General features: G+C 43.4%; 1 protein-coding gene across 1 annotated transcript in view; it reads right to left on the bottom strand.

Moving 5' to 3' along the window:
- Window positions 1–9,196: 9,196 nt before the first annotated feature.
- PTGES2 (prostaglandin E synthase 2) overlaps window positions 9,197–11,033 on the bottom strand; it is a 12,223-nt gene continuing 10,386 nt past the window's right edge. The window contains exons 2-3 of the mRNA XM_044659696.1: window positions 10,589–10,706; window positions 9,197–9,895 (exon numbers count right to left, since the gene is read on the bottom strand). Coding sequence (XP_044515631.1) covers window positions 9,767–9,895; window positions 10,589–10,706 — 247 coding nt within the window. The 3' untranslated portion in view covers window positions 9,197–9,766. The remainder of the gene's footprint in view (window positions 9,896–10,588; window positions 10,707–11,033) is intronic.

The following is an 11,033-nucleotide window of genomic DNA, read 5'->3' as shown; positions in this document are numbered from 1 at the left end:
AGGAAGGAAGGAAGGAAGGAAGGAAGGAAGGAAGGAAGGAAGGAAGGAAGGAAGGAAGGAAGGAAGGAAGGAAGGAAGAAGACCCAGCTAGAGGAGCCTAAAAGTTCCTAGGAATCAAAGGTGACAGGGGAAGGTCTCTGCTGCTGTTGGAATGATTTCCTTAATTCTTTGCAACTACAGCATCATGGGGTCACAGATTTAGAGCTGAAAGGGACCTTAGAATCTAATTCTCTCAACTCCCTTGTATGGAGTGAAAATTAGTGTATTATTCTCAATTATTTCTGGCTAGCAATAGAAACTCCAAGTAGAGGTTAAGTTTAAATCATTAGCTTAATTAGATACCAACTTCACTCTCCCTTTCCCCTTCCCCTTCTCAGTCTTTCACATAAAACCTTTAATAGGTACTCTTTTGCACAGGTGGGGGGTATCATATTAGTTTCCTTTAAATTGGAAGTTCATTTGTATCTTTGGGCATTGCCTTTGGGTCTCTGACTTAAGCACAATGTCTCCATCCTTTGCACAATGCACAATAAAGACACATCTATCTGCATCTTATCCTGACCTCTCTGATTATTTTAGTGATCAAAGGAGGTGCATCTTACTGTATCAAGAAACCCCCAGGGGAAGCTGGGTGGCTCAGTGGATTGAGAGGCAGGCCTAGAGACGGGAGGTCCTAGGTTCAAATCTAGCCTCAGACACTTCCCAGCTGTGTGTCCCTGGGCAAGTCGCTTGACCTCCATTGCCCACTCTTCCACCTATGAGCCAATACACAGAAGTTAAGGGTTTAAAAAAAAAAAGAAACCCCCAAATTCCCAACTCCACACACCCTCATTTTATAGAAAAAACATTGACCCCAGGGAAGCCAACTCACTTGTCCAAGATTACTCAGGTAAGAGCTTCAGAAACAGGACCAAAAAGAACCCAGGGTCTGAGATTTAGAACAGCTACTCCTTCCTTTGTTCCACACTGTCTCACAACTGTCTTTTATCTGTTCCTAATCAATCCCTCTATTTTATAGATATATACTCTGCCTCAGAGATTCAGCCACCCAGGGACTAAACCAGATTAAAATGTAATTGGGAGGGCAGCTGGGTAGCTCAGTGGAGTGAGAGTCAGGCCTAGAGACAGGAGGTCCTAGGTTCAAGCCCGGCCTCAGCCACTTCCCAGCTGTATGACCCTGGGCAAGTCACTTGACCCCCACTGCCCACCCTTACCAATCTTCCACCTATGAGACAATACACCGAAGTACAAGGGTTTAAAAAAAATGTAATTGGGAAATATTAAACAAAATAAATAAAAATATAATAAAATGTAGATAATGTTAATATGTGGTTTTCTAAGTCAAATATAGCTCACAGGAATCCTTATATACAGTTTAGTGGCCCTCATTTCTATTTGACATTCTTGCCCTATCTTATTTTGTACAAATGAGAATTTCAAACCTCATTTGAGCCATACTGATGAATCTCAGTCCCAGAGCATAGATGATGAAACATGCCCTCACCCCCATAAAAAGTGGGGGGACTATGGGTATAGTGATATTGGCTATTGGCCATGTGGCTACTGGTCAGTATTTACTTAACTGTTTTCCTGTAGTTCAGTGGGTATGTTGTTGTTTAGTTGTTTTCAGTCATGTCTGACCCCTTTTAAGGTTTTCTTGGCAAAGATACTGGAGTGGTTTGCACTTTCTTTACCAGATCATTTGACAGATGAAGAAGCTAAAGTCAACAGCATTAAATGACTTGCCCAGAATCACTCAGGTAGTAAATATTTGAGGCCTATTTGGAAACACAGGTCTTCCTGACCCCAGGCCCTATACTACCCATTGCACCATCTAGCACAGTGGGTATGGGGAGAGAATATCAGGAAATGAATGAAAACAAAAAATATGAATAGTTTTCCCCCAATATTAATAGAGTAAGATGGCAGCCCATTACCACAATGATGCCTTTGGAGGATGATCCTGGTGATTGTACAGGATCTTTATGTTTGTTCTTAAACTCTTTTATCTTCCCTCAGGTTTCAGCTCAGGGACACTCCTTCCTTATTAGTATTCTCTTTCTTTTCAGTTTAACTCTTATTATATTTACTTAGGTAGATGTTACTTGCCTTCCCCACGTAATAATGAAAGTAAAATATTAAATATAATATTAATTTAAAAAAAGATTGTGATCGCCATCTATAAAATTAACTCCCAAGTCAGGAGTATGTCAGTAGCTCTTAACAATTAAGTTTTGTTTTGTTTTTTTTAACCCTTACCTTGTGTCTTAAGAATCACTACTATGTATTGGTTCTAAGGAAGAAGAGCAGTAAGGGCTAGGTAATGGGTGTTAAGTGACTTGCTCAAGGGTCACATAGCTGGGAAGTGTCTGAGGCTAGATTTGAACCTAGGACCTCCCATGTCTAGGCCTGGCTCTCCATCCAATGAGCCACCCAGCTGCCGCCCTCCCCCCCCAATTAAGTTTTAATAAAAATGGAGATAAAGCAAAAAGAGGGAAATGTAGGAAGGAGACAGAAAATATCTCCTAGCTAAATTACCTAAACAGAATCAGGAAGCCAAAATCCACAGCCAGCCAGAGCCCGCCAGAGCCCACCAGAGCCCACCAGAGCCCTCGAGCAAGTGCACCACAGGAACCAACGCTCCCCCTCCCAAGGACCCTGTTCCACTGCTGCACCAACCCCGAGAGCATTGTCTGCATCCCGCAAGGTACACAGACAAAATGGGATGTAGGTAGGAGGAGCTTGGGGAGGACAAGCCTGGGGAGTGAATTCTATCTCCACACCCATCTTCCCCTCCTGCTCCCAATAGATATAAACTCCTTGAGGTCAGGGGCTTTTGTTTTTGTCTTTGTGGCCCAAGACCTGGCATGTAGTAGGTGTTTCATAAATGTGTGTTGGATACCTCTTCCTAGTCTGGGAATTTCCCCAACATTGATGGGGAACATGCAGTCAGTGCCCTCTGAGGTATCCCCTTCTAGACACAAAGCAATTCCAGCCTTATATGGCCCATGGGGAGGATAAAAGGGAAGAAGCCAGGGGAGGGACTGAATCTCGATACCCCTGGCTTTTGACCTCTGTCTACTATTAGGGAACCACTTAAGCCTCATGACAACCCCACCAGCCTCCTTTCCTGGATTATCATCCTTCTCTTTCCTGCTTACTGAATATCCTCTAAAGCTTTATTCTCAGCCCTATTCTCCTTTCTCTTTATATTCTCTTCCTTAGTGAGTCCATCAGCTCTCACCTGCTCAATTGTCATCTCTACTTAGGTGATGCCCAAGTCTATATCTATCCAGCCTTTTGAGCTCTAATCCCACATCACTTCCTTCCTCTTGGAAGTACCATTGGCATCTCAAACTCAACTGGAGTCCAAGAGAGAATTCATGCCTTTCCCTGAAAACTCCATTCCTCATTCAAACTTCCCTATTTCTGTCTGAAGACCTCATCATCCTTCCAGTTACCTAGGTTTGCAATCTTGGAGTTGTCTCTTCTTTGTATCTTCTTCCATCCTCCCCACCCCTCACCCCCACTACCAAATCTTGTCAATTCTGCCTCCACGGTTCTCAATCCATCTATTTCCCTCCATTAAAAAAAAAAAAAAAGAAAAGAAAACAACAAAATGGTTATAGATAAGGATGAAGATAAAAATCTTGATTCTGGAGGACCAGTGTATCCCACTTGCCTCTTCTCTGTAGCCTGATAAATGGTCAGACAAATCAACAAACTTCTCTTAAGCACTTTACTCTCTGTGTCTGACACTGTGCCAAGTAGTGGAAATACAAAGAAAACCAAACAAAAATTTGTTCCTGCCCTTGAAGAGCTCACCTTCTAATGGGGAGGTAACATTTAAATAATTAGGTACATGCCCAGGGAATGAAGATAAGAGAAGGGAAGGACTTGGGAAATGACAGGGACTGAGAAAGACCTCCTGGAATAAATTGGGTTTGAGTTGCATTCCTGTTCAGAGAAATATATAGGTAGAGATGAAGGAGAGAACATTCTGAAAAGATTAAAATGGACTCAATTATGAAGAGCTTTATATATCAAACAGAAGAGTTTCTTTTTAATTTGTTTAACCCTTAATTTTTGTCTTAGAATCAATATTGATTCAGTATTAGCTCTAAGGCAAAAGAGTGCTAAGGGCTAGACATTGGGGATTAAGAGACTTGCCCAGGGTCACACAGCCATGAAGTGTCTGAAGTCAAATTTGAATATAGGATCTCCCATCTCTAGGCTTGGGTTTCTAGGCTAGCTGTCCCAATAGGGGAGTTTCTATTTGATCCTGGAAATAATACGGAGCCACAGTAGGTCAGAGCTATGCTTTAGAGAAATCAGTTAGGAGTTTAAGTGGACAAGGATTGGAGTGGGGATAGATTTGTGGCAGGGAGATTGGATACCCTATTATCAAGGCAAGACATAATGCCAGTCCAAATTAGAGTGGTGGTTATATGAGTAGACTGAGGGGGAAGTCGATGAGAGATGTTGTCAAGATAGAAAATAAAGATTTGACAATGGATTGGGTCTGTGGGGTGAGTGCAAGAGAGGAATCAAGGATGACAAAGATTGTGAGTCTGAGTCACTAGAAAGATGTTGGTGTCCTTGAGAAGGAGGGTTTGGAGGAGGAAATAATACATTCCACTTTGGACGTATTGAGTTTAAGATGCTTAAAATGGACATCCAGTTTGAGATATTCAAAAAGGCAGATGGTGATATAAGAATGAGGCAGAAGAAGAGGCAGCTAGATGGCTCAGTGGATTGAGAGTCAGATCTAGAGATGGGAGGTCCTGGGTTTAAATCTGGCCTTAGACACTTCCTAGCTGGGTGACCCTGGGCAAGTCACTTAACTCCCACTGTCTAGCCCTTGTCTCCCTTCAGCTTTGGAACCAACGCCCAGTATTGATTCCAAGACAGAAGGTAAGAGTTTTTTAAAAAATGAAACAGGTGAGACACTATGGTTGGATATTAGATCTGAGAACCATCTGCAAAGAAAGGGTAAGTGAATCTTTGGGAGTGGATGAGATCACCAAGTAAGATAGTAGAGAGATTAAAGGGGAACCAGGACAGAGCCTTGGGGAATAGTCATGGTTGGTGATGAAGAATCAGAAAATTTAATTGAGGATGGTTCAGTTAGATTAGGAGGAAAACCAGAAGAGAGCAGTTTCAGGAATTCCTAGTAAAAACAAAGTATCCAGAAGGAATCTCCCTATAAGCAACAGCTTATCAATAATTATCAACATCTATTAATAATAGATCAATATTCCTCATAACAAGTAGTGAACCTATACAGAGAAGAACCTAAAGAAAAGAGATTATAAAAAGGCAATACAAATTAATAACAACAATGATTAGAATGAATAATATGGGTCTGGGGAATATAACTCAGATATTTACAGGGAAGATTCCTGGGTATGTCAAAGACATCCCATTCCCAAAACCAATTTTGGATTTTCTTTGCCTCACACTATTGGATATATTGCAGTTCACTCCAATAGGTGGTTATGGAATACTATTAGGGCTTATGGTTAGGATGTCTATAAATTATATCTTAAACTTAATGACAATATGGAGAAAGAAACAAATGAAAGACCAGCAAATGGACATGCGATTGGAATATCAGGAGAATGTCATAATGAGGCAGAACAAAATGATTGAGATACTTTTTAAGGGCACCAAGATAGACAAAGAATCCATGGAATTAAATAATGATATTGCAGGGTTTTTCCCCACTGTGTGAGGTCTCAGTAGTAACCCCAGAGCACCAACTCATTAATGTTAAACATCATAAGGGATTTACACAACAAGATATAGATAACTTTAAGAAGGAGAGTCCTTCATTTGAGGAGGAACCTGTGGCTGTGATAAAAGTTTGAAAAAATAGTGAAGCAATTTGACCCTGATTATCTGGATTTTGAAATTTTGCTTGATGAACTATTTTTTTTTAAACCCTTACTTCCCGTCTTGGAGTCAATACTGTGTATTGGCTCCAAGGCAGAAGAGTGGTAAGGGTTAGGCAGTGGGGGTTAAGTGACTTGCCCAGGGTCACACAGCTGGGAAGTGTCTGAGGCCAGATTTGAACCTAGGACCTCCTGTCTCTAGGCCTGGCTCTCAATCCACTAAACTACACCCAGCTGCCCCCTGCTCGATGAACTATTGACAAAATGGGAGAAGGAAAAAATTGTTAGAGAAACCAATGAATGGCCTATAGTTAAATAGTTTTTTGTTTTTTTTAATAACTGGTCTCTAGCCGAGTTCCTCAACTGACATCAAAGGAATCTCCCTATAGGCAATAGCTTATCAATAACTATCAACACCTATTAATAGATCAATATTCCCCATAACACCCTGGACAAGTTACTTAACCCCCACTGCCCAGCCCTTACTGTCATGCCTTGGAACCAATGACACACTATTGATTCTAAGAAGGTATGGGTTAAAAAAAAAGGGTGGGGTTCTGGGGAACAGTCAGATCTTTGAAAGCACTTTTCAACTTTCTACATTCATTTTAGCCTATTCTTTTACCCCTATTTAATTCTGACCCCAATTCATTGTTTTTCTTCAGTGTTTGTCCAAGCCTGCCTCGGGTCTTCTCACTCTAGCCCATCTTTGGTTGCCAAAGTGATTTTCCTTAAGTATAGGTCTACCCACATCATTACTGTAAGTCATTAAAATCTGGTGATTCCCTATGACCCCCTAAGAGCAAATATAAAGTCACTTGGGATTTTAAGTTCTTCACAGCCTGGCACCTTCTAACCTTGCCAGTATTCTTATCCTTTATTCTCCTCCATGAATTCTGCCAACCTCTTCCACCAGAACTCTGCCTCTGGTCCCCAGCCTCTGCAACATAGGTGGTCTCACATGTATGGAATCCCTGGCTTTGAGTCCTACCTTTTGCAAGAGGCCTCTCTCAGCCACCCATGCCATCTTGCCCCCACACTGCTAGTGCCTTCCCTCCTAAGATTGCATTCCAATCCACTCATATATACTGTCCTTATTAAGTCATTTCCCCATTAGAATGTAAGCTTCCAGAGGGCAGGGGTCATTCTCACCTTTGTATCTTCAGGACTTAAAAAAGTGCTTACCACAGTGTTTAACAAATGCTTTCTGATTAACCAAAGCTCTAATGTGATAGATTGGCATGACATACACTGGATGATAGGTATTTTTCTTTCATTCCACTTTTTCCTGTGTAAATTTCGAGGCCAATCTCTTCTGAGCATCCATGGAATTCACTGGGGAATCCTCTGATATTCTGAGCTTGCGGCAGTCAGAACAACTGCAAGTACAAGCTGGGGGATTTGGAGGATTCCATCAATAACTCTCTCTTCCATCTGGACCAGTCAAAGAGCATCTTCCATGACAGTAGTACACACCTTTGGTAAGCATACATCCGTCTCCCCATTTCATGTCTCCCCTGAACAGGCTTATCTTTGTGGTTGTATTTATTAAGGAAATTCCAGTGATCTTAACATATCCAGGAGAAATTCTTTGTGAAAAGAGGGCTTTTAAGACCACATTTTCTTTTATATAGTTAATTAATTTCTCCATCCTGGGGTTCTCAAAGTATACCATGGGGACCCTAGGACCCTTTTAAGGGATCCATGTTATCAAAATTATTTTCATAATACTAAGATGCTTTAATTCCTAATATGATAAATGTTGATAGATATAATCCATAAACAAAAAGCTCTTGGGTTGGGTGTGTGTGTGGGGGTCAATAATTTTTAAGAGTGTAAGGAGAGGGGTGCAGCTGGGTAGCTCAGTGGAGTGAGAGTCAGGCCTAGAGACAGGAGGTCCTAGGTTCAAACCCGGCCTCAGCCACTTCCCAGCTGTGTGACCCTGGGCAAGTCACTTGACCCCCCATTGCCCACCCTTACCAATCTTCCACCTATGAGACAATACACCGAAGTACAAGGGTTTAAAAAAAAAAAAAAAAAGAGTATAAGGAGGGCGAGAGTCCCAAGACCAGCTGTCAGCAAAGGCCTTCTCTTGCCTTTTCATGTCTCCATTAAAAATACCCTAGGTAAATGTGGAGCTCATTCTCATGATGACTTTAAAAGGTTGAGAAAGCAGGAATACAAGTAGTTATAGAGCAGTGATAGCAAACCTTTTAGAGATGGAGTGCCAGCCCCTACCTCATCCTACCCCCAAATCTGCGCTGTGTTGGCCCTGTCAAGAGATTGAGTGCTATGTCCACCCCCCTTACCCCAGACAGGGGAGGGAGGAAGTGCTCTGATTGGGCTGCTGGGCAGAGAGGAGAGGGAAGTGAGGAATGTCCCCAGGTATATAGAGAGGAGGAGGGGAACAGCTCTGCCCTGAGTCCCTCTGGCTCTTTAGTATGGTGGGCGACTGCAGGCATGCCCACAGAGGGCTCTGTGTGCCCTTTTGGGCACATGTGCCATAGGACTGCCATCACTGTTCTAGAGATTTTCGTTCCTCAGATTATTCAATGTTTGCAAGATTGCATCACTTCCAGAACAAATCTCCTCTTTATGACTTGGACATTTTCTTTTCTTAAAAATAAAAATTCTTACCTTTTGTCTTAGACTTAATACTAAGTATTAGTTCCAAGACAGAAGAGCAGTTAGGGCTAAGCAATGGGAATTAAGTGACTTGCCCCAGGGTCAAACAGCTAGGAAGTATCTGAGGTAAGATTTGAACCCAGGACCTCCTGTCTCCAGGCTTGGCTCTCAATCCATCGAGTCACCTAGCTGCCCCCAGACTTCAACATTTTCAGTGTCATTTTAACTTACTTAAAGTTAAAGTGTTAAAGAGGTATGAACATGGTAATGATGGCCAAAATCCTCATCCAGCACAGTCATATAGATGGACTCTCATAAGAGGGAAAATGTTATCCCATCCCTAAAGGTAGATAGGTAGAGGAAAAAGAGTCTACCTCACCTGGTAAGAGAATTAGAAGGCTGTCCAATTGTTCCCCTTATTTTCTAGGTTCCTCTAGGCCAGAGGCTCTCAAACCTTTTTTTGATAATTATTTTGATTTAATTGGTTTCCTTTATAATATTATGTCTTTATTGACAAACTTACCACTACTTTGAGAACAGATCCATAGGCTTCATCAGCCTGCCAAAGGGGTCCCTGCCACACAAAAAGCCAAGAACCCTTGTTCTGGGCTCAGCTTAGTAAGAGACTTCTCTGCCGATCATATTTTATAATTCCATCAAAAATCCAGATTACAGTCTTGAAGCAGCAAACCATTTCTTTATTGCAAACATGACTCACAGCTGAAGAGGCCTTCCTCCAAGACCCCTGCAATTGAAAGCAAGGACACGCGGGCCATAAGGAACCATTTGGCCCCCCCAGTGCAGGGACCCTGCAATTTCTCAGAAAATATACTAGGACTATCCTATGCCCCTCCCTCAGTGTTTCAAGGCCCTTCACCTAGACATTCAGAGTCCAGAGAAAGCCACCAGGGCAGGCTGGCAAAGGTCTGTGAAGCCCTTAAGGAAGACCAGAAATAAATAGTGACAGTCCAAGAGCTCTGGGTGGAGAACTCAACCTTCCTGGGATCAGGGGCAGTCGTAAAAAGGACTCTGCTCATTCCTCAGCTCCCTACTCTGGGGCTCTAACAGCTCACCCAGGATCAAAAATAGGCTGGCTCAGCAATAGATTTCAGGGAGCTAGATGAGGGAGAGCCAGAGTGGACCAGTAGGCCTCGCAGCACCTTCCTGCTTATGGCCAGTCCTATGGCTCTAGAATTCACAGGTCCCTTATCCTCAGGCCCCCTGTGGGAGAGAAGCACAAGGGACAATCAGTAGTTTCCTTGGGCCTCGGCAATCGCTTTCTCCACCCGAAGGTACCAGGGCCCGATTCGGGTGTGGCACATCATGTCCTCAAAGGCCTCCAGTCCCTCCATCACACGCAGCACACCATACACTGCCTGGCAGTTGGAGAAGAGAAGTTGTTAGAGGCATCTTGGATCCAACAAACTGCCTCAAGAGACAGAGAGTTTTTAAAAATTCCAGCTTTAGGGGACAGGTGACTTAGGAGTCTCATCTTTTGGCCCTGATACCAGCCCTGGAAGGAAAAAGAAGCTGGGAGTGGGCCAGGCTTCAGGGAAACTAGAGGAACAACTCAGGATGTAAAGGCAGGGGTCCCCTAGAAGGCACTGGGGCATTAGCCCTAAAGGGACTGACAAGCATGGCATGGTAACTGGGACTTTTCCCACTCATTTCCAGAGGCTTAACAAGGCACATTTTTCAAGGGCTTTAAGATTTAAAAATCACTTTCCTCAACAGTCCTATGGAAAATGATCTCCACTTTATAGATGAGGAAACTAAGGCTCCAGAAAACTGAATGATTTGCCCCAGGCCATGGCACTAGTAAATCACAGACCATGGGCTTAGAGGTGGAAGGACCCTTATAGAGCAACCTCCTCATTTTACAGAGGAGGAACATGAGACTCTAAGATGCTACAAGAATTGTCACACCTGGATAACCTCAGACAGAAATAGCAAAACCAAGCTTTGAACCCAGTTTCTCAGACTCCAGATCTAACATTGTGAAAGATGGAGAGGGGATCCTAGCCCAGAGATGCCTCCTACCCCTCCCTGGGACACCTCCAATTTCTTACCAAGTCAGCAAGATTGGGCTCCTTTCCCCCCATGAAGGGCCTGTCTTTGCCAACTGCTGCCACCCACTGGTTTGCTGCCTGGTACAGGTCTTCTCGAACATCATCTTGTAGGTGATGCCTATGGGGGAAGAATGCCCTCTCCTTCAGTGGCCCAATGAGTTGTCTCACACACTGCATCAGCTCACAATAACAGGAAAAATGCACGTGGGGGAGGGGGGTAGGAGGGAGAGAAAGAAAGAGAGAGAGGGAGAGAGGGAGACAAAGAGGGAGAGAGAAGGAGAGGGGGGGAAGGGAAAGGGAGAGGAAGAGGGAAAGAGAGAGAGAGAAAAGAGGAGGCGGGGAAGGGAGACGGAGAGGGAGAAAGGGAGAGAGAGAGAGGAGGAGGGAAAGGGTAGGAGAAGAGGGGAGAGAGAGAAAGGGAAAGAGGGAGAGGAGAGGGAGTGAG

The sequence above is a fragment of the Gracilinanus agilis genome, chromosome 2, assembly GCF_016433145.1.
Source record: "Gracilinanus agilis isolate LMUSP501 chromosome 2, AgileGrace, whole genome shotgun sequence".
NCBI lineage: Eukaryota > Metazoa > Chordata > Mammalia > Didelphimorphia > Didelphidae > Gracilinanus > Gracilinanus agilis.
Note: the sequence above shows the minus strand (reverse complement) of the source record. Positions and strands in the feature narration are given on the sequence as shown.